Source organism: Pristiophorus japonicus, chromosome 10 (assembly GCF_044704955.1).
Source record: "Pristiophorus japonicus isolate sPriJap1 chromosome 10, sPriJap1.hap1, whole genome shotgun sequence".
Lineage (NCBI taxonomy): Eukaryota > Metazoa > Chordata > Chondrichthyes > Pristiophoridae > Pristiophorus > Pristiophorus japonicus.
The window spans coordinates 148,225,548-148,249,928 of NC_091986.1; the positions used below are offsets into that span (position 1 = coordinate 148,225,548).

A 24,381-nucleotide genomic window follows, 5' to 3' on the forward strand; every position below is an offset into this window, starting at 1 on the left:
GCAGGTTTTGCAGAGCTTGAAGCTCGTCTGCAAGCTCATTGGAGGTGCCCCATTGTTCCACAGCTCTTGCAAACATACCCTTTGAAGTGGCATGAATGGGCTGAATGGAAGCCTCCACAATGCCAACAAGGTGTGAGTTGCCTTGCATTCATCCTTTGTTGCGGAATCTAAGTCATCTGGAACACCTGAGGCCTGGTGGCAGTTGCAGACTCATGGGTTCTGCCCTGTACATTTCTGCTCGCAAACACAGTTCCAGTTAATTTATGAACATTGCTAGCACTTGTGTGCTGAGAGATTTGTTTGGTGTTATCACTGGTGGACATAAACGCCTGTGCTATCGCAATGGCCTTACTGAGGTTCGGTGTCTCTACAGTCACAAGTTTTCGTAGGATGGTCTCGTGGCCAATGCCCAGTACAAAAAGTCTCTGAGCATTTGCTCCAGGTAGCCATCAAACTCACATTGTCCTGCAAGTCACCTTAGCTCAGCGACATAGCTTGCCATTTCCTGACCTTCAGATCGCTGATACGTATAGAACCGATACCTCGCCATCAGCACACTCTCCCTCGGGTTAAGATGCTCCCGAACCAGTGTACACAGATCCTCATACGACTTATCTGTGGGTTTCACCGGAGCCAGAAGATTCTTCATGAGCTTTCGGTTGGTGCCCCACAGACCGTGAGGAGGACCGCTCTGCTTTTTGCAGCACTTCCTTCTCCGTCCAGCTCGTTGGCTACAAAGTACTGGTCTAACCGTTTGACATAGGCTTCCCAGTCCTCACCCTCCGAGAACTTCTCCAGGATGCCCACAGTTTGCTGCATCTTTGCGTTGGATTCGTGTACTCCTCGCCAGTTGTTGTGTTCCTAACACAGATGAGACTGCACACAGGGAGGTTAAAGTAACAGTGACCTCAGTCTTTATCAAGACACTCCAGAGTGAGTAACAGACCTTAGGGGCCGGCTTATGTACAGTGCTCCCAAGGGATGCTGGGATCCCTTGGGACTTCAGGGGATGCGCTCCCTGGTGGCGGAACATGGGAGTACATGCTTTACAGATACACAACACTATGATCACTCATTTCAAGGGGATCCATTATTAGAAGATTGTTTATTAATCCTGTGTCATTACACAGGACCAGATCTAAAATGTCTGTTTAATTAGAGCTGAGATTGCATCACGTGGGTGCACATCATGCCTCTGTTGATGAAAATACGTTCCTAACCAAGTTAATAGAAAATACTTTCAAATACATCATAATCAATTCTTGAACATTAGACTTGGTGGAATAATTTTGCTTGAATTTTCAAAATATTTAAAGCACAAAACAAACAGTAAATTTCCTGGCTATATGGTATAAAATATTTCTTTGATGGTGGGTGAGCTTAGGCGGCTGGGAGAACATAAGAACATAAGAATTACGAGCAGGAGGTACTTCTATTTTTTTATTTGGGTATTTTGAAAAAATTATGTAAATATGTTTTGTCTCTTTACTTTTATTTTTGTAGTTTAAGCTTCATGAATGCTTCTGTTGTATAGTAAATTAACTTTGCGAAGTTTGTCATATAATGTCCTGTATAGCTGTTTGATCCTATTCACATTCTTTAGTCAAATCATTAAGTTCTGCTGGCCTCCGATGTACCTACCTGTGCTGATTTCTTAACTCTCTGCAAGGGTTTTCTGTGCGGCCACAAGTGGCCACATACGCTGGCCTAAGCTAGTTTGGAGTATCTATTAGCTGTCCAAAGTGGCCTAAATGGCCAAAACGGACGTAGGTGGCTGGTAATGCCCCTTTTTGAATAAAACTAAATTAAACTAAAAAAAATCCTAACTAACTCACTTACACTGGCGCAAATTGAACGCGCAAAATGGGGATTTTTAAGCTACTCCAGAAAAATCAAATTACTCCAAAAGAAACTGAGCAACTCCTGGCCAATTTTGAGCCCATAACATCCAAACATATAATTTGCTTTACTCACTGTTACCGAATATTTTTGCGATAGCATCACTTTATTGCCCATCAGTTTCCAATCAGTTTCATTTTCCATGCACATTATTTTCTTTCCATTCAATAGTAGTCCCTTCTCGATTTTGGTCCCCATGTGAAGCACTTTACATTTCTCTGCATTGAATTTCATCTGCCACCTATCTGCCCAAATCCCAAGTTTATTAAAATCTTCTTGTATCTTATTTTCTTCAGCTTTGGAGTCTACCATCTTCATTAGCTTTGTATCATCTGCAAATGTAGTCATTGTGCTTCAGACTCCTAGCTCCAGATCATTTATGAAGATATTAAAAAAAGAGTTCCCCAAATAAACCCCTGTGGAACCCCAATAGATATCATTATTCCAGGCTGATGACAATCCCTGTTCCACCACCCTCTAAGTTCTATTGGTCAACTATTTACATAAATAGCTGGCCACTGATATTTCCACTGATTCTTGCTTTCTTTATTTTCTATACCAGCCTTTCCAGAGGGATTGTATCAAAGGCCTAATTGAAATCCAAATACACCACAAGCACAGCCTTACCCCTATCAGGCTCCTTTGTCACACCCCATAGAAAACCAGTAAGTTAGATTGACAAGCGTTCCTTTCATGAACCCACATTGGCTATCTTTATGATTTTATTTCTTTTCAGATGTTCCATGATCTTATTTTTAATTAGGGTTTCCATAACATCACCCACAAACTCACTGGTCTGTAGTTTCCTGGGTTACTTTTGCTACATTTTTTGAAAACAGGAGTAACATCTGCCTTTTTCCAGTCCCCACTCCAGTATTCAGTGATTTCTCGAAGATTTGTGTCAGAGTTCCTGCAATTTCCTCCCTTATTTCCTTGAGGATTCTCAGATGCACCTTATCTGACCCTGAGATTTTTTTCACCTTAAGGTTGTATAGCTGTTCAGCATCCATGCTGGTAGTAATGTGAATAGAGTTATCATTTAAATTTGCAAAACCTTCTAGTTACCTTTCCAGATCAAATACGTTACATGTCACCTTCTGGCTGAGACAGAAAACCAATTTGCACTTTTGCAACCTCTGTTAATCAGTTGTCATACCCTCATCCGATCCCACTTTCAGTGCCCCAATTCATTGCTCCTTTTACTGTTTCTCTTAATATAACTAAAAAAAACTTTATTATTATCCTTCACTTCTCGTCATTTTAATTTGAAATTTTTCTTTGCCATTTGGATGTCCTATTTACACTCCAGGCATTTCTTTTGGTGAATCTGTCTTAATTCTATGCCATTTTCCTTCATGACTTTAAATGCTTTTTTTAGTTGCTTAGTAGTCCAGTTTACCAGGGGGCATAAATGCCTTTAAGCTTGGTACCTTTTCTTTTCATCAATCTGAGGGTGAACAAGACTGTTCGTAACCTAGATGTCACATTTGACCCTGAAATGCGTTTCCATGTCTCATATCCTCGGCATACCTAAAACCACCTTTTCCATCTCTGTAACATTGCCCACCTCTGCCCTTGCCTCAGCTGTTGTTCTGCTGAAACTCTCATTCATGCTTTGTTACCTCTAGACTTGACTACTCCAACTCACTCATGGCTGGCCTCCCACATTCTAAACTATGTAAACTTGAGGTCATCCAAAACTCAGCAGCCTATGTCCAAACTTGCACCAAGACATGTCATCCATCACCCCTGTGCTTTCTGCCAAATCAGTTGTGACAGGGACTGTGGTTCTCGTATTGGACTGTACAGCCACCTAAGAACTCAGGTTAAGAGTGGAAGCAAGTCTTCCTTGATTCCGAGGGACTGCCTATGATGATGATGCTTTCTGACATACATTGGCTCCCTTGATTTCAAAATTCTCATCCGTGCTTACAAATCACTCCATAACCTTGTCTCTCCCTAGCTCTGTAATCTTTTTCAGCCTCACAACTCCACAATATATTAACATGGATAGAGGATTGGCTAACTAACAGAAAACAGAGAGTCGGGTTAAATGGGTCATTTTCCGGTTGGCAAACAATAACTGGTGGGGTGCCGCAGGGATCGGTGCTTGGGCCTCAGCTATTTACAGTCTATATTAATGACTTGGATGAAGGGACCGAGTGTAGTGTAACCAAGTTTGCTGATGATACAAAGCTGGGTGGGAAAGCAAATTGTGAAGAAGACACAAAAAATCTGCAAAGGCATATAGACAGGCTAAGTGAGTGGGCAAAAATTTGGCAGATGGAATACAATGTGGGAAAATATGAGGTTATCCACTTTGGCAGGAAAAAATAGAAAAGCAAATTATAATTTTAATAGAGAAAAATTGCAAAGTGCTGCATTACAGAGACACCTGGGGGTCCTTGTGCATGAAACACAAAAAGTGAGTATGCAGGTACAGCAAGTAATCAGGAAGGCAAATGGAATGTTGGCCTTTATTTCAAGCGGGATAGAGTATAAAAACAGAGAAGTCCTGCTACAACTGTACAGGGTATTAGTGAGGCCACACCTGGAGTACTGCGTACAGTTTTGGTCTCCATATTTAAGGAAGGATATACTTGCATTGGAGGCTGTTCAGAGAAGGTTCACTAGGTTGATTCCAGAGATGAGGTGGTTGACTTATGAAGAAAAGCAAATGAAAATTAAATCAAAAGTACAGCTGGGAACCCACTGCTAACTTTGATGCTCTCCCATTGCTCAGCAACCAGCAATGCTTGGCTACATCTTTTTTCCGGTTCCAAATCTTCCCACTTTGCTCTGATCTTCAAACATGTCAAGGTGTTTAAATGAATGAACAGCGCAGGGCAGCGTCAGATTAATGAGCCAGGAAGAAAGAGGGCGATATCACTTGGGTACCTTTATTTCCTCCCCTCTCCTCTCCTCCGCCCCCCCCCCCCCCCCCCAACCTGCTTCCTTTTAGTTCTGCGGGTTCTTGTTGTTCTATATAACACCGTTCGCGCCCTAATTACAAAATACTCGCGGCAAGTTCATTATTAAGGGCTCTAGTTAGGATTAGGATTCGAACCCATTTCCCAGCGCATCCCTTGGAGAGATTCGTTTAATTCAATTTTTTGACACCCAGCAAAATTTTGCCGCCCTCGGCGACTTCCTAGTTTGCCTAATGGTTGCGCCGGCCCTGACATGCACCTCTAAATCAGGAAATTATTACAAAGATAATACAAAAATCATGAGGGACTGTAGGGTGTTTGTTTTTCACTCTACTCTGATTCTTAGACCTCGGAACTTATAGTGGGAAAGGACAACACGTGGCACAAAATTTAGGCTTAACCCAGTGTCAGTTTTATTACGCACTAAAACCGACTAAAACTACAGGACTAGACTTCTGAGAGAAATTTGACTTTAGACGTACAATCACCATAGATTCGTGGTCGTTGATTCCATGACCTGTTGGTTCATCTTCTGGCTATCCTCTGCAGCTTCTATTCCTTTCCTTCCGTGCCTGCATGCTGTTTCTTCCTGTGTTGCCTCCTTGTGTGTCTCTGTGTCCGTATATTTATATCCATATTATGAATAAGTTTCCTGCTTCCGAGATCCGATTATCGATGTGGCGATTTGTTTAACTGGCTGTGGTGATGAGTTTGAATGGCTACTAATTTGCACATAGAGTTGACAATGCAAAAGATAATTCCTTGTGCTAAATGCTCTGTTCTCCAAAAATGTGCAATTCGTAGGGTCCTTCGTACTCCTGCTTCAAATTCGTAGGGTCCTTTGTATTCCTGCTTCTTGCAGACTTGGTGTCTCCAGTGGGCTTGTTTTTACCCACCCTGGTCAATCAAGTTCAGGGCCTCACGTAACAACTCCATTGTTGTTATGCATGAAGTCAGTTTTGGTTCCTGACCACAGGATGTCCTTAATTGTCCAGCTTAATTCCAAAAGCTTGTATTAAATTTCAAAAGTTTGGATTAATCAATTTTTAGTTCATGGTCTCCTTTTGTGGAGATTAGTAACCTTACAGGACTTTAATCTATATATAGACTGGGAAAATCAAATTTGCAGTAATAGTGTAGAGGACGAATTCATGGATTGTATACAAGATGGTTTTCTAGATCAGTATGTTGTGGAACAAACTAGAGAACAGGCTATTTTAGATCTAGTGTTGTGCAATGAGAAAGGGTTAATTAATAACCTTGTAATAAAGGGGCCCTTAGGGAAGAGTGACCATAATATGACAGAATTTTATATTACTTTTGAAAGTGATTTAGTTAAATCTGAAACTAGGATCTTAATTCTAAACAAAGCAAACTACGTAGGTATGAGGGGTGAGTTGGCTAAGGTAGATTGGGAGACTACATTAAAAAAGTATGATGGTAGACAAGCAATGGCTAGAATTAATACATAATTTACAAGAAACATACATTCCTTTAAGGCACAAAACCCCACAAGGAAAACTGGTCCAACTGTGCGAACAAGAGAAGTTAAAGATAGTATTCGATCAAAGGAAAAGGCTAATAATGTTGCCCAAAAGAGCAGCAAGCCTGAAGATTTTAGAATTCAGCAAAGGAGGACCAAGAAATTGATAGAAAAGGAAAATAGAATGAGGGTAAACTAGCGAGAGACATAAAAACAGACTGTAAAAGCTTCTATAGGAATGTAAAAAGGAAAAGATTAGCAACAGTAAATCTGAGTCCCCTCAGGCTGAGACAGGAGAAATTACAATGGGGAATAAGGAAATAGCAGAGAAATTAAACAAATACTTTGTGTCTGTCTTCATGAAAGAAGACACAGCAGACATGGCAGGGGTGCTTGACTTAACCTTTTACAGATCTGTTTATCATATGGTACATTGGATATACTGAGTACATGCATGTTTCCTGTGAGGATCTAGACTTCTTAATGAAGAGATTGAGGCACGAGATCAATTGTTGAATGAAGCATAGTGACTCCTATAATTATCTCAAGGCCAAGTTCATCAAAGACATTAGGTTATATTTATATTTTTCTAAAAAAAGGTTTGCTGTATGTCCTTTCAAATCTCTTTTGTTATTTTTTCCTTTTTGAGCTGGAAACATTTCTTGTGCGCTAATGACGGCACCGGAAAGAAAGTTAGAAAATTTGAGTGACTAACAACCATTTTTGTGTGCACTTTGAAAACTTAGGCCGAGAAATTGGCCTCCTTAACACCTCCCGTTATCGCCTCCGGGAAGCAATAACGGGGCGTTAAGCACTTACCGGGCACGGCGAGAAGATCGATTCCTGTTACATTCAGCTGGAGTTTGTGGCGGCGGTATGGCGTTGCACTCCGATCTTCTTCGCCCGAAGGTTGTAACATCACTGCCCCGGTAGCGCCCAGACTTGAACTTCGGTTCTGCCCCCGGCAGCATCGCCAGGCAAAAACACCGGCAGCTCATTGTGCAACGCTACATACCTACTGCCTTGCCTGTTGCGCTCCAAGAAGGAAGTAGAGCGCTTGATTTAGCACTCCGCTTCCTTCATGGAGTGCAAACACCGAATTATATATAAATTAAAATACATTAGCGCCTGCCCTAATTTTTTCAACTTTTAAAAGTTAGCGCCCCAAATGGGCTGCTCCCGAATTTGTCCCCCACAAAGTTTGTTAATTTTTTTCCCTTTAGTATATACTGAGGCTTGCTTTTAATAGCAGCCAGGAGTTAAAATATTATAATTATGTTGATTTTACATTTTATTTGATTCTTTAAATATATTCTGAGTTTGAAGTCAGCCCATCCTGTAGCTGCCTGGAGTGCTCGTATTTTCCATTTTATTGTCTCACAGAGTCATAAAGAGAGCAATAGTACAACAGAGTGGATGATAAATTGAGACAAATGTGGAGATAAAAATTAGAGAAGGGGTGGAAGTGGAGACTGTTACAGAGATAAATAAAATAAACTATTTAGAATTTTGTACATGAGCAATGCCATAGTAATCAACTATATAATGACGTACCTGTAAAGCAGTGTAACAATTAGATATGTTGAAAACAAGCCTTTTATCTATCTAATCAACTATTTGTAGTGTAGCTTAGTGGGCATATTGTTAAAAGACTCGCCAGTTTGTACAATGGGCTAACCAGTTGGCTTTGCATGGCTCAAGAGCAGATCTTGAAGGTATTCATTGGGATATAAAGTGACATCTGCCCTAAATTATGATTTGTATCAATACCTGGTGGAGGCTAACTTTGGATTCTTCAAGACAATACTGAGATGGGATGAAAGGCACCCTCATCTTTCTTTATAGGCATAAAAATGTCAATACAGGTTAAGCTTGTGGCAAATAAGACAAGTTATCAAGCAGTTCTTCATGGTTTGGAAAACCAAGGCATTCAGTGGAAGACCTTCATTTAGTCTGAGATTCAGGACCAAGTCAAATTTCTGACAAATCAGAAATGAGTGCAGTGAGGGAGACCTCTAGCCTACACCTCTATCACGCAGCATCCTGCCAAAGCCCCTTGCATGAGAACGTGGATTAAGCATTTGGTGATAAGTAAATCTGGTACACTGTATTGGACTTGAACATCTCGAAATCAAGAAGGCTAGCATATTGGAATCCTCCTTTGTAGTTTTCCCACCAGACTGAGGGTTTTGGTACCTATCATTTAGGTTGTAGGGAGGCGAGTAGTTGCTGCTAATGGAACAACAATCTGCATTTATGTAGAAAGAAAGAACTTGCATTATTTGTAGCACCTTTCACGACCTCGCAATACCCCAAAGCACTTTACACCCGAAGAAGTACTTTTGAAAAGTAGCCGATATTGCAATGTAGGAAACAAGGCAGCGGGTTGGCTGCCGGCCCCCTGTCCCGCTTCTGTTAAACCCAGAAGTGGGCAGGTTGGGATCGGATTTTTGATTTTAAAATGTTTTACATCTCACCCAACCCCAACCCACCTGCTTTAGGGAGTTAAAATTACCACCTGTGTGTCAGAAATATCAGGGGAGGAAGGGAAGGGTTATATGCACAAGCAGAAGCTGAAGTGGGAGCTGAAACACGACCTAAAAATAAATGGAAATGTAAATATTTGACCATAACACTACCTGTTGTTCTTCTCTCTCCTCTTTGTTTTGGTCTGTCATATGAAGCAACTTGTCTCCTTTTTCTTTTCAGTTCTCACTAAGGGTTTCTACCTAAAACATTAATCAGCATTTTCCCTTTCAGAATGGATAGGTCTGCTGTGTATTTCCAACATTTGTTTTTATTTCAGATTTCCAGTTTTTACTTTTTATCTCTCACCATTATCTTGTCAATGATAATTTTAATATTCACATGAATTCTCTGCTTTAAAAGCATTAGTCAAATTAAATAAGCAAAATAAAATGACATCTATTATAAGGACCGATTTACTTGCTGCCTGGTATATGTAGTCTTGGATGCAAACAAGACCTATGAAATCTATTCAGTTTGGAAAGTGTACAGATGTGTGTGACTAAAATGTAATTGCTTGCCATGTGCTTAGAGTAATAAATATAGTGCAAATTGACATTCAATGAACAAAAGGACATTGGTCTGGGAAAATTAATTTATGTTGTTATTTTAATATCTTATTTTTTAAACAGCAAAATGAATACAAAAGAATGGGCAAAGAAAAAGTTTGATAAGGCAATTGGGTGAGTATTTCACTTGTTCTCATAGGAAGAAGATTAACAAACCAACTGATAATGCATGCATAATTACTAATCCTCCTTCTGTTCAAAACATTTACTTGAGAAGACACAATCCGTTGAGGAACAATGATAAATATGTGGAACAATTCTACTTTATAACTTGCAAAATTAGACTGCATAGAAATTCATTCAAAGATAAACTTAAAATGGAGATTGAAGAGGCCTGCTAGAGTATTGAGTTAGTGCACAACTAACATGCTGCATGCTACAAGTGGTCTTGTAAGACCCTTATTTAAAATAGAGTAGACTCCATAGTTCCTGACCACAGATAGTACTGTCCAAGGCTGAGCTGAAATGAGGTAAAGCTTTTGTTCTGAGAGAAGAACTGAATGGAAAGATGCCCCTCTTCTCGTTAGTTACAGAATGCCATTGGTAGATTTGCTTATGAGTGAATTAATTCGCAACTGAGCCTTACTAGTGCCATTCTGTAACTAGCACTCAATTTATAGCATCGGCCTTAAAGCAGGTTGGCTATCCATCCTTTTCACATGATTGGTGGCCCAGTGAGAAAAATGATGGAAAAAGTATAATTTTCCCCATATAACAAAAAAAGTATGAGAAATCAATTTATAGGTATTGGCTTGGGACTATTACTGGCACAAATATTGCCCAGTGCTTATATTCAAAAAGACTCTCTATTTTGTTAAGACATAATATTGCTGATTCATTTGCCAAATAATACATTAGTCATTAGTGTACCTTTATTATTTACAAGCCGTGAATACCATTCTGAAATAGAAGTCCTGCTTTGTGACACAGTAGAGAATTTGCTTATTAGGAATAACTCACTGGCAGGAAAAATGATCCCTTTCTCAAAATATGTTGAGCAAATGACATTGAAGTTATGTAAGCACACAAACTAAAGAAACTCAATCAAGTTTGTTTTGGGCAATGAAGATAAGAACATAGGAACAGGAGTAGGCCATATGGCCCCTCAAGCCTGCTCTGCCATTCAATAAGATCATGGCTGATCATCGACCTCAACTCCACTTTCCTGCCCAATCTCTATATCCCTTGATTCCCCTCGAGTCCAAAAATCTTACCTATCTCAGCCTTGAATATACTTAAAGATTCAGCATTCACAGCCCTCTGGGGCAGAGAATTCCAAAGATTCACAACCCTCTGAGTGAAGAAATTCCTCCTCATCTCAGTCTTAAATGGGCTACTCCTGAGCCTGAGATTATGTCCCCTAGTTCTAGACACTCCAACCAGGGAAACAACCTCACGGCATCAACCCTGTCAATCCTCTTCAGAATCTTGTATGTTACAATGAGATCACCTCTCATTCTTCTAAACTCCAGAGAGTATAGGCCCATTCTGCACCATCTCTCATCATTGGACAGCTCCTTCATCCCAGGAATCAATCTAGTGAACTTTCATTGCACCGCCTCTAAGGCAAGTGTATTCTTCCTTAGATAAGAAACTGTGCACAGTACTCCAGGTGTGGTCTCACCAAGACCCTGTACAATTGTAGCAAGACTTCCTTACTCTTATACTCCGACCCCTTTACAATAAAGGCCAACATGCCATTTGCCTTCCTTATTGCTTGCTATATCTGCATGCTAGCTTTCTGTGTTTCTGTGAGGACACCCAAATCTCTCTGAACACCAACATTTAAAAGTTTCTCACCATTTAAAAATTATTTTGTTTTTCTATTCTTTCTACCAAAGTGAATAACCTCACATTTCCCGACATTATACTCCATCTGCCACCTTACTGCCCGCTCACTTAGTCTATCTATATCCCTTTGCAGACTCTTTGTGTTCTCCTCACAGCTTACTGTCCCACCTAGCTTTGTACCGTCAGCAAACTTGGATACTGTCATGTTTGTAACCTCACATAACTGTAACCTTTATGTAACAACACTGTACACTGTATACACCTGAGAAATGCACACCTTGACCACAGGGGGTGAACTTGTGGGAGACACTCCTCACCTGGTCATCCAGGTATATAAAGGGAGGTCCCACCACGGTCATCACTTCTTGGTCCTGTGAATAAAGGTACAGGTCACAGAGTGACCTTGTCTCCAGTATGTGCCTCGTGTTGATTTGCTGTAGTGTGTAAGGACACAACAGATACATCACATTCGGTCCCTTCAGCTAGGTCATTAATATAGATTGTAACTAGCTGAGGCCCCAGCACTGATCCTTGCGGCACCCCACCAGTTACAGCCTGCTAGAACAAATATTTTGTATCAGTCTTTACGGTAGAGGACACTAACAGTATTCTGACAGTGGATAGTCTAGGGGCTATAGGGGGGGAGGAACTTAACACAATCACAATCACTAAGGAGGTGGTAGTCAGTAAGATAATGGGACTAAAAGTAGATAAATCCCTTGGACCTGATGGCTTGCATCCTAGGGTCTTAAGAGAAATAGCAGCAGGGATTGTGGATGCATTAGTTGTAATTTACCAAAATTCCCTGGATTCTGGGGAGGTCCCAGCAGATTGGAAAACTGCAAATGTAACACCCATATTTAAAAAAGGAGGCAGGCAAAAAGCAGGAAACTATAGACCAGTTAGCCTAACATCTGTGGTTGTGAAATGCTGGAGTCCATTATTAAAGAAGCAGTAGCAGGATATTTGGAAAAGCAAAAGTCGGTCGGGCAGAGTCAACATGGATTTATGAAGGGGAAATCATGTTTGACAAATTTGCTGGAGTTCTTTGAGTGTTACCTGTGCAATAAAGGTTCAAACTGAGTACTGTTTAACTAAGCAAGGTACAACCTTGCTTCTGCTTTATTTAGGCCCAAAGTGCCTGACTCACAAAATGGCTGGCCTTTTATACCAGAGCAGCACTATGTGCATGCTGCTCAGTGGCCTCCAACAATGACACCATCAGTTGGTTACAAACAGCATGTACATACGTGACAATACCCTCCTCTGAGATCTTATCACAGTCTTTCACTGGTTGAGACAGTCCGGTGCTTTACGCTCCTGGGTTGACCGTCTCAGTTCAATTCTGGCCTTGGGTGAATGTGCGGAGTCTGTTGTGGCTGGATGACTAACTTGTTGGGGGTGGCAGTGGCCATGTCAGGAATTGCAAGTCTATTTTTATTGAACAAATTCGTGATGGAAATTCCAGGTTCACTGATGACCCTTGAGTCCACTGAAGACTGCTGGTAAGTTGGTTGGTCTTCGACGGTTTCTTCGTCCAACTGCTCTGGCTCGTCTGTGTGCCTCAGCTTTGTTTGATCCATGTGTTTCCTGCATGTTTGCCCATTCTTCAGCTTAATAACAAATACTCTGTTGCCCTCCTTAGCCATGACTGTACCAGTGATCCATTTGGGACCCTGACCATAATTCAACACGTATACAAGATCATTAATAGAAATCTCGCGTGACACAGTGGTACCCTTGTTGACTCTGTCTTCTGTATTCAACATGATTACTCAAATCCGGGTGTACAAGAGATAACTTGGTCTTAAGGACCTCTTTTCGTCATGAGTTCAGCAGGCGAGACCCCTGTGAGTGTGTGGGGTCTTGTCCTGTAATTTAGCAGTATGCAAGACAAATGGGTCTGCAGTGACCCTTGCGTTACTCTCCTCATGCTTTGCTTGATAATTTGTACTGCACATTCTGCTTGCCTGTTGGACGCAGGCTTGCATGGTGCTGACCTTACATGTTTTATGCCGTTAAGTTTTACAAACTCCTAAAATTCCTGACTGGTGAAGCATGACCCATTGTCACTCACCACTATGTCAGGCAGACCATGTGTCGTGAACATGACATTGAGATTCTCTATGGTTGCTGTGGACATACTGGGTGACATGATTATGCATTCTATCCACTTCGGATAAGCATCCACCACCACTAAAAACATCTTGCCCAGGAAGGGACCTGCAAAATCTACATGGATCCTGGACCAAGGTTTGGATGGCCATGACCACAGACTCAGCGGTGATTCTGCTGGTGCTTTACTGAGCTGCATGCAGGTGTTGCACTGATGCACACGTGCTTCCAATTCAGAATCAATTCCTGACCACCATACGTGGGACCTGGCGATGGCCTTCATCACCACTATACCAGGATGTGTGCTGTGTAACTCACGCACAAACTTCTCTCTCCCTTTCTTCGGCATTACAACTCGATTGCCCCACAATATGCAATCTGCATGAATAGACAGTTCGTCCTTGCGACGAATGTACGGCTTGGCCTCCTCGCACATTTGCTTAGGTATGGCAGACCAATCCTCTTTAAGGATGCAAACCTTTACCACCGATAATATCGAGTCCTGGCTGGTCCAGGTCTTAACTTGTTGAGCCGTGACTGGTACCTTCACTCTCAAAAGCATCCATGATTAACATTAAATCTGCCGGTTGTGGCGTTTCCACCTCCGGTGTGGGCAACGGCAACCGGCTCAAAGCATCGGTGCAATTCTCTGTGCCAGGTCTGTGGCGAATGACATAATCATAGACAGATGATGTCAGTGCCCACCTTTGGATGCAAGATGAAGCATTGGTGTTGATATCTTTGTCCTCGGAAAACCACTAAATCAGCAGCTTGTGATCAGTCTCTAATTCAAACCTCAGACCGAACAGGTATTGATGCATCTTTTTAACACCGTACACACACGCTAAAGCTTCTTTTTCTACCATACTGTAGGCTCTTTCTGCTTTAGACAAACCTTTGGATGCATACGCGACTGGTTGAAGTTTCCCCGACTCATTGGCTTGTTGTAACACGCAACCAATTGCCTGTGACGCATCGTCATATGGCAAAACTAAACGGTCTACATGGGTCATAATGTACCAGCAGCTTGTTCGAGCAAAGCAAATTGGTGGCTTTCTCGAAAGCTCTGTCTTGCAATGCGCCCCACACCCAGTTGTTGCCTTTTCTCAATAGCATGTACAGTGGTTCAAGTAAGGTGCTCAATTTAGGTAGAAAGTTACCAAAGTAGTTGAGTAGACCCAGGAACGAATGCAGCTCCGTCACATTCTGCGGCTTGGGTGCATTCTTGATGGCTTTGTTTTCACGTCAGTAGGTCTGATGCCATCAGCGGTGATTTTCCTCCCGAGGAATTCGACCTCCAGTGCCATGAAAACGCACTTCGAGCATTTAAGTCTGAGTCCCACTCTGTCCAAATGCAGTAGAACGTCTTCCAGGTTGTTCAGATGTTCCTTGGAGTCACGACCGGTGATCAGGATGTCATCTTGGAACACGACAGTTCTAGGAACGGACTTCAGTAGACTTTCCATATATTGCTGCAGCCGAGCGAATTCCAAACGGGCACCTGTGGTAAATAAACAGTCCTTTTGTGCGTGTTAATGCATGTAAGTCTCTTCAACGTCTCGACCAACTCCTGCGTCATGTAGGCCGACGTTAAGTCCAGTTTTGTGAACGACTTCCCTCTGGCTAGCGTCGCAAACAAGTCATCAGCCTTCGGTAACGGGTACTGATCTTGTTTCGAAACCCTGTTGATTGTAGCCTTGTAGTCTCCACAGATTCTGACTGTGCCATCACTTTTCAACACAGGAACTATGGGGCTGGCCCATTCATTAAATTCAACCAGTGATATGATCACTTCATGCTGGAGTCTGTCCAGTTCAATTTCGACCTTCTCCCTCATCATATACAGCACCGCCCAAGCTTTATGATGGACGGGTCTTGCATCTGAGTCCACCTGGATCTGCACCTTGGCTCGAACAGCAAGGGGAACTTGCTCAATACTTGGGCACATGTATCTTCCTCCAACGACAACACCTTTATGTCGTTCCAGTCACATCTGATTTTCTCCAACCAGCTCCTGCCGAGCAGCATTGGGCCATTGCCTGGAACAATCCATAGCAGTAACTCGTGAACCGCACTGTTATACGACGCGTGAATTTGTGCACTGCCAATCACCTTTCTCAGTTCTTTGATGTACGTGCGCAGCTTGGCATTAACAGGGCTCAGCCTGGGCCTCACAGTCTTCGTATCCCACAGCTTATTAAATGCCCTCTAGTTCATGATCGATTGACTCGCCCCGTATCCAGTTCCATCGATACCGGTATCCCGTTAAACTTCACGTTAATCAAAATTGGTTTACTCTTGGTTATGAAAGAGTACAGTCCATACACTTCCTCCCCTGGCATCTCGGATTGCGTATCTGGATCCACACTAGTCTCACTCTCATCCTCCACGTAATGTGTCGCAGCTCGCTTGCTCATCTGCGGACACTTGTGCTGGAGATGCCCCACTCTCAGACAGCCATTGCAACTATATTGCTTAAATTGGCACTGCTGGTGCCGATGAATTCCCCCACAACGCCAACACGGAGAAGTCGGATACATTCCCGCTGGTGGACTTTGGGCAGCCACAGGTTTCGTGAACGCAGCCGGATAAGCGCTGCTATGTGCCGCTCTGCCGAACGCCGAATCACTCGCACTTCCAGTACTTGCCGAGGTTCGTTCTTCACCGCTATTTGCTTTAAACTCCTGTCCATCGTCATACATGATTGAGCGATCTGGATGGCCCTTTTTAAATCCAACTCCTCCACCGCCAGAAGGATCACCTCGTGGTCGATACCGATAACAAAGAAGTCCCGCAGCATATCTGCCAACACCGTCCCGAACTTGCACGGTCCCGCTAGACATCTCAGGTCGGCAACGAATTCCGCCATGCTCTGTGTATAAAACCTGTATCTCGAGATGATGATGCCGTTGTCTGGCTTGAGGTGCTCCCGTACCAATGTACACAACTCCTCGTATGTTTTCTCTGTTGGACCACTCAGCATGAGTAGATTCTTTATCAGACCGTAGATCTTTGAACCGCATACAGTGAGGAACACGGCCCGGCACCGATCTGCATCGTCGACCCCCTTCATTTTGTTGGCCACGAAGTACTGGTTCAAACGGCTCTCAAAGTCTGCCCAATCTTCTCCCTCCACGAATCGCTCTAAAAATCCAATCGTGCTCATTTTGCAAACAAAGGTTTTTGTATTCTAGTCGCCAAATGTTACGTATGCAATAATGGTTCAAACTGTGTATTGTTTAACTGAGCAAGAAACAACCTTGCTTCTGCTTTATTTAGGCCCAAAGTGCCAGACTCACAAAATAGCTGGCCTTTTATATCAGACCAGCACCATGTGTGAACTGCTCAGTGGCCACCAACAATGACACCATCTGGTGGTGACAAACAGCATGTACATACATGACATTGAGGATAGAAACATAGAAAAATAGAAAATAGGTGCAGGAGTAGGCCATTCGGCACTTTGAGTCTGTACCACCATTCAATAAAATCATGGCTGTTCATTCACCTCAGTACCCCTTTCCCACTTTCTCATAATACCCATTGATTCCTTTAGCCGTAAGGGCCATATCTATCTCCCTCTTGACTGTATCCAATGAACTGGCATCAACAACTCTCTGTGGTAGGGAATTCCACAGGTTAACAACTCTCTGAGTGAAGATGTTTCTCCTCATCTCAGCGCTAAATTGCTTACCCCTTATCCTTAGATTATGTCACCTGGTTCTGGACTTCCCTAACATCGGGAACATTCTTCCTGCATCTAACCTGTCCAGTTTCGTCAGAATTTTATATGTTTCTATGAGATCCCCTCTCATCCTTCTAAACTCCAGTGAATACAGGCCCAGTCGATCCAGTCTCTCCTCATATGTCAGTCCTGCCATCCCGTGAATCAGTCTGGTGAACCTTCACTGCACTCCCTCAATAGCAAGAACGTCCTTCCTCAGATTAGGAGACCAAAACTGAACACAATATTCCAGGTGAGGTCTCACTAAGGCCATGTACAACTGCAGTAAGATCTCCCTGCTCCTGTACTCAAACCCCCTAGCTATGAAGGCCAACATACCATTTGCCTTCTTCACCGCCTGCTGTACCTGCATGCCAACTTTCAATGACTGATGTACTATGACATCCAGGTCTCGTTACACCTCCCTTTTTCCTAATCTGCCACCATTCAGATAATATTCTGTCTTCGTGTTTTTGCCACCAAAGTGGATAACCTCACATTTATCCACATTATACTGCATCTGCCACACGTTTGCCCACTCACCTAACCTGTCCAAGTCACCCTGTAACCTTTTAGCGTCCTCCTCACAGCTCACACCGCCACCCAGCTTAATGTCATCTGCAAACTTGGAGATATTACTCTCAATTCCCTCATCCAAATCATTAATATATATTGTAAATAGCTGGGGTCCCAGCACTGAGCCCTGGGATCTGTTTATCCCGACTCTCTGCTTCCTGTCTGCCAACCAGTTCTCTATCCACGTCAGTACAGTACCCCCAATACCATGTGCTTTAATTTTGCACACCAATCTCTTGTGTGGGACCTTGTTAAAAGCCTTTTGAAAGTCCAAATACACCACATCCACTGGTTCTCCCTTGTCCACTCTACCAGTTACATCCTCAAAAAATTCCAGAAAATTTGTCAAGCAGGATTTCCCTTTCATAAATCCATGCTGACTTGGACTGATCCCATCACTGCTTTCCAAATGTGCTGCTATTTCATCTTTAATAATTGATTCCAACATTTTCCCCACTACCGCTGTCAGGCTTAACCGGTCTAAAATTACCCATTTTCTCTCTCCCTCCTTTCTTAAAAAGTGCTGTTACATTAGCTACCCTCCAGTCCATAGGAACTAATCCAGAGTCGATAGACTGTTGGAAAATGATCACCAATGCATCCACTATTTCTAGGGCTACTTCCTTAAGTACTCTGGGATGCAGACCATCAGGCCCCGGATATTTATCGGCCTTCAATCCCATCAATTTCCCTAACACAATTTCCCGCTTGATAAGGATTTCCTTCAGTTCCTCTTTCTCACTAGACCCTCGGCCCTCTAGTATTTCAGGAAGGTTATTTGTGTCTTCCTTAGTGAAGACAGAACCAAAGTATTTGCTCAATCGGTCTGCCTTTTCTTTGTTCCCCATTATAAATTCACCTGAATCTGACTGCAAGGGACCTACATTTTTTTTCACTAATCTTTTTCTCTTCACATATCTATAGAAGCTTTTGCAGTCAGTTTTTATGTTCCCAGCAAGCTTCCTCTCATACTCTACTTTCCCTCTCCTAAGTAACCCCTTTGTCCTCCTCTGCTGTATTATAAAATTCTCCCAGTCCTCAGGTTTGCTGTTTTTTCTGGCCAATTTATATGCCTCTTCTTGGATTTAACACTATCCTTAATTTCCCTTGTTAGCCACAGTTGAGCCACCTTCCCCGTTTTATTTTTACTCCAGACAGGGATGTACAACTGTTGAAGTTCATCTATGTGATCTTTAAATATTTGCCATTGCCTATCCACTGTCAACCCTTTAAGAATCACTCACCAGTCTATTCTAGCCAATTCTCGTCTCATACCATTGAAGTTACCTTTCCTTAAGTTCAGGACCCTAGTCTCTGAATTAACTGTGTCACTCTCCATCTTAATAACGAATTCTACCATATTATGGTCACTCTTCCCCAAGGGGCCTCTCGCACAACAAGATTGCTAATTAGCCCTTTCTCATTACATATCACCCAGTCTAGGATGGCCAGCCTTCTAGTTGGTTCCTCGACATATTGGTCTTGAAAACCATCCCTAATACACTCCAAGAAATCCTTCTCCACCGTATTGCTACCATTTTGGTTAGCCCAATCAATATGTAGATTAAAGTCGCCCATGATAATTGCTGTATCTTTATTGCACACATCCCTAATTTCTTGTTTGATGCTGTCCCCAACCTCACTACTACTGTTTGGTGGTCTGTACACGTTTTCTGCCCTTTGGTATTCCGGAGCTCCACCCATACCGATTCCACATCATCCAAGCTAATGTCCTTCCTTACTATTGCATTAATTTCCTCTTTAATCAGCAATGTCACCCCACCTCCTTTTCCTTTCTGTCTATCCTTCCTAAATGTTGAATACCCCTGGATGTTGAGTTCCCAGCCTTGGTCACCCTGGAGTCATGTCTCCATGATGCCAATTGCATCATATCTGCACAGTTAATTCGTCCACCTTATTCCGAATACTCCTCGCAATGAAGCACAGAGCTTTCTGGCTTGTCTTTTTAACACACTTTACCCCTTTAGAATTTTGCTGTAATGTGGCCCTTTTTGCTTTTTGCCTTGGGTTTCTCTGCCCTTCACTTTTACTTTTCTTCTTTTTAGCTTTTGCTTCTGCCCCCATTCTACTTCCCTCTGTCTCCCTGCATAGGTTCCCATCCCCCTGCCATATTAGTTTAACCCCTCCCCAACAGCACTAGCGAACACTCCCCCTCCGACATTGGTTCCGGTCCTGCCCAGGTGCAGACCGTCCGGTTTGTACTGGTCCCACCTCCCCCAGAACCGGTTCCAATGTCCCAGGAATTTGAATCCCTCCCTGCTGCACCACTCCTCAAGCCATGTATTCATCTGAGCTATCCTGCGATTCCTACTCTGACTAGCACGTGGCACTGGTAGCAATCCTGAGATTACTATTTTGAGGTCCTACTTTTTAATTTAGCTCCAAGCTCCCTAAATTCGTCTTGTAGGACCTCATCCCGTTTTTTACCTATATTGTTGGTACCTATATGCACCATGACAACTAGCTGTTCACCCTCCCCCCTTCAAAAGGCCCTGCACCCGCTCCAAGATATCCTTGACCCTTGCACCAGGGAGGCAACATATCATCCTGGAGTCTCGGTTGTGGCCGCAGCAACGTCTATCTATTCCCCTTACAATAGAATCCTCTACCACTATAGCTCTCCCACTCTTTTTCCTGCCCTGCTGTGCAGTAGAGCCACCCACGGTGCCATGAACTTGGCTGCTACTGCTCTCCCTTGATGAGTCATCCCCCTCAACAGTACCCAAAACGATGTTTCTGTTTTGCAGGGGGCTGACTGCAGTGGCCCCTGCACTACCTTCCTTCCACTGCTCTTCCTGTTGGTCACCCATCCCCTATCTGACTGTGTACCCTTTACCTGCGGTGTGGCCAACTCGCTAAACGTGCTATTCACGACATCCTCAGCATCATGGATGCTCCAGAGTAAATCCACCCGCAGCTCCAATGCTGCAGTGCGGTCTGTCAGGTGCTGTAGGCGGATGAACTTCCCGCATATGTAGTCGTCAGGGACATTGGAAGCGTCCCTGACTTCCCATATAGCACAGGAGGAGCATAACACGTATCCAAGCTCTCCTGCCATGACCCTTAGATTAACTTAATTTGACAACAACAATGATAAAAGGTTACTTACTGATAAAGAAAAGAAAAAGAAAAACTACTCGCCAATCACCAGCCAATCACTTACCCCCTTGGCTGTGACGTCACCCTTCTATTTCTTTCTACTTCTTTTTTGCCTTCACTCCCTGCAGCTACACCGGCTGGCCTTTTGTAGGCCTCCGCACGCTGCTGCTCCGCCTCCTCAAACTTCCGCTGGCTCCCGACGACTGTTGGGCCTTTTGTAGGATGTAACGAACAGGGTGGATAAAGGGGAACCAGTGGATGTAGTGTATTTGGACTTCCAGAAGACATTTGACAAGGTGCCACATAAAAGGTTACTGCAAAAGATAAAAGTTCACGGGGTTGCAGGTAATATATTTACATAGATAGAGGATTGGCTAACTAACAGAGAACAGAGAGTCGGGATAAATGGTTCATTCTCTGGTTGGCAACCAGTAACTAGTGGGGTGCCGCAGGGATCAGTGCTGGGACCCCAACTATTTACAATCTATATTAACGACTTGGAAGAAGGGACTGAGTGTAATGTAACCAAGTTTGCTGATGATACAAAGATGGGAGGAAAAGCAATGTGTGAGGAGGACATAAAAAATCTGCAAAAGGACATAGCCAAGCTAAGTGAGTGGGCAAAAATTTGGCAGATGGAGTATAATGTTGGAAAGTGTGAGATCATGCACTTTGGCAGAAAAAAATCAAAGAGCAAGTTATTATTTAAATGGAGAAAGATTGCAAAGTGCCGCAGTACAGCGGGACATGGGGGTCCTGGTGCATGAAACACAAAAGGATAGTATGCAGGTACAGCAAGTGATCAGGAAGGCCAATGGAATATTGGCCTTTATTGCAAAGGGGATGGAGTATAAAAGCAGGGAAGTCTTACTACAGCTGTATAAGGTATTGGTGAGGCCACACCTGGAATACTGCGTGCAGTTTTGGCTTCCATATTTACGAAAGGATATAACTTGCTTTGGAGGCAGTTCAGAGAAGGTTCACTAGCTGGATTCCGGGGATGAGGGGGTTGACTTATGAGGAAAGGTTGAGTAGGTTGGACCTCTACTCATTGGAATTCAGAAGAATGAGAGGTAATCTTTGTTATCTGTGCAATAAAGGCACAAACTGAGTACTGTTTAACTGAACAAGGTACAACCTTGACTCTGCTTTATTATGGCCCAAAGTGCCTGACTCACAAAATGGCTGGCCTTTTATACCAGATTAGCACCATGTGCGTGCTGCTCAGTGGTCTCCAACAATGCCACCATCTGGTGGCTATAAACAGCATGTACGTACATGACAATCTTATCGAAACGTATAATATGAGGGGGCTTGACAAGATGGGTGCAAAGAGGATGTTTCCACTGATGGGGGAGACTAGAACTAGACGTCACAATCTTACAATAAGGGGCCGCCCATTTAAAACAGAGATGAGGAGAAATTTCTTCTCTCAGAGAGTTGTAAATCTATGGAATTCGCTGCCTCAGAGAGCTGTGGCAGTTGGGACATTGAATAAATTTAAGACAGAAATAGATAAGGGGTTATGGGGAGTGGGCGGGGACGTGGAGCTGAGTCCATGATCAGATCAGGCATGATCTTATTGAATGGCGGAGCAGGCACGAGGGGCCGTATGGCCTACTCCTGTTCCTATTTCTTATGTTTTTATGGCTACTATATTGGTATACTGAGTCAGCTGTGAACCATTCTTCATTTCTTGTAATCATTTCAATTGGCTGATACATTACAATGCTCCAGTACTGGAACATCAGTACTGTACCTTTCATCAGGATTTATCATTTTAAATTTTTAGATTTTACATTTTGAGTTTTATTAAAAAATTTAAATCTGAGAATCTGATATGGAATTCATTTTTTGCAATAAATTCAGCAAAAACCTTTGTTTAGTCTGTTACGAGCAACAACAGTGCAAAGGAAAACTATCTTCTACTGAATTGTCTATAATCCAATATTTGTAGGGTTGTCGATTATCACATTGAACTGCAGGTTCAAATTAGCCTATGAGCAGATATTTTGTATGAAATTACTGTTGTGTGATTAAGATATTCTCCAGTAACTGACAATGTAAGCAAAGGTTGTTCCACACTGCCTTCTTTATGCACGCACACACACACATGCATGCATTTTTTTTCTGGACCTTTCTTAGGTTCTTGTGGCATGTACAATTCCATCGCCAAGAAGGTAAACCATCTCTTCTAAAGCTTGTCCAAGTGGCTGCTCGGGTGTGTATGATGGTACTCGGGGTGATTTGCCTCCATTTGCTTTCCTATTGCCTCCATTAGGTACATTTCTTTGGCAACCCTACTAAATAGTAACCCACTGTGAAAATTGTTGACTAAACGCTGAATCATTCCAATGCCAAACTATCCTGATTTCATTACATTTTTAAATGCACATCAGAATATTCAATTCTTAGATGATTTTATATTTATTTATTGTTCTTTTGATTACAGGTTTTCCTTTGCTATAGTGGGAATTAATATCACTGACCTTTCATATACTCTGCTACTAAGTGGGGCATTGAAAACCCATTTGTATAATGTTGCCCCTGAAGCACCATCACTTTTTCACTTCCACAAGATCTTCTGTAAGTAGCTTCTAAAAACATAGACTCAAATGTCTTTGTTTAACATTGTTGAAATGCAGTTCTTTCTGACATAAATGCCTTAATGTGCATTAATGTTACCTGGAAGTTTGGGTGTAAAACTTTTATAATTGTGTGAGTGATATTTTGCTGTTCAGCTGTTGTTTGGAGTTCAGATACAGATATGCAAAGTCTGGGAGGTTGTGGCATGTTTATATGGTTCAAATGTAGTATTAGCCATCACTTACAGAACCACGGTTTCTGAATATGCACTAGGATACTGGAAAACTCTGGCTTGCCTTTTTTGCCCTATTATGAATTATCCAGGCTTTTCTGTGCTCTAACTTACCATCAGTATTACATTTGTGAATTGCTGCAAACTCACCCTCTTGATATCCCATGTTATATACCAAGTCCCTTAGTAGATTGGAAGCTTAGTAAGTTAGCATGCTCTCCTTTCATTTTTTGGGATCTAAGTACTTGAACAAATGAAACTGAATTGTAAGAAATTGCTTTGTTTGTTAATCTTTACACATTTTACCTACAAGATTTTTCCTCCAGAAGGAGCTTCTTTACCCAAAGAGTGGTGAGAATGTGGAACTTCGCTACCACAGGGAATGGTTGAAGCAAATAGTATAGATGCATTTAAGGGGAGGCTAGACAAGCAAATGAGGAAGAAGGGAATTGTTGCACATGCAATAACTGTTAGACTGTTTAACTCCAGCAGGTATGACCTTGACTCTGCTTTCTTAAGGCCCAAAGTGACTAATGTACAAACTCTTGAAACTCCTGACTGATGAAGCACGATCCGTTGTCACTAACAACGATGTCAGGCAGACCATGTGTCATGGACATGACACTGAGATTCTCAATGGTACCTGTGGATATGCTGGATGACATGATTATACACTCTATCCACTTCAAATAAGCATCCACCACAACTAAAAACATCTTCCCCAGGAAGGGACCTGCAAAGTCTATGTGGATCCTGGACCATGGTTTGGACAGTCACGACTACAGACTCAGTGATGATTCCGCTGGTGCTTTGCTGAGCTGCATGCATGT

At 42.6% G+C, this 24,381-nt stretch overlaps 1 protein-coding gene across 1 annotated transcript in view; it reads left to right on the plus strand.

The window, feature by feature from the left end:
- elmod1 (ELMO/CED-12 domain containing 1) overlaps positions 1-24,381 on the plus strand; it is a 141,176-nt gene that overhangs the window by 111,478 nt on the left and 5,317 nt on the right. Inside the window, exons 9-10 of the mRNA XM_070892164.1 lie at positions 9,471-9,521; positions 23,186-23,319. Coding sequence (XP_070748265.1) covers positions 9,471-9,521; positions 23,186-23,319 — 185 coding nt within the window. The remainder of the gene's footprint in view (positions 1-9,470; positions 9,522-23,185; positions 23,320-24,381) is intronic.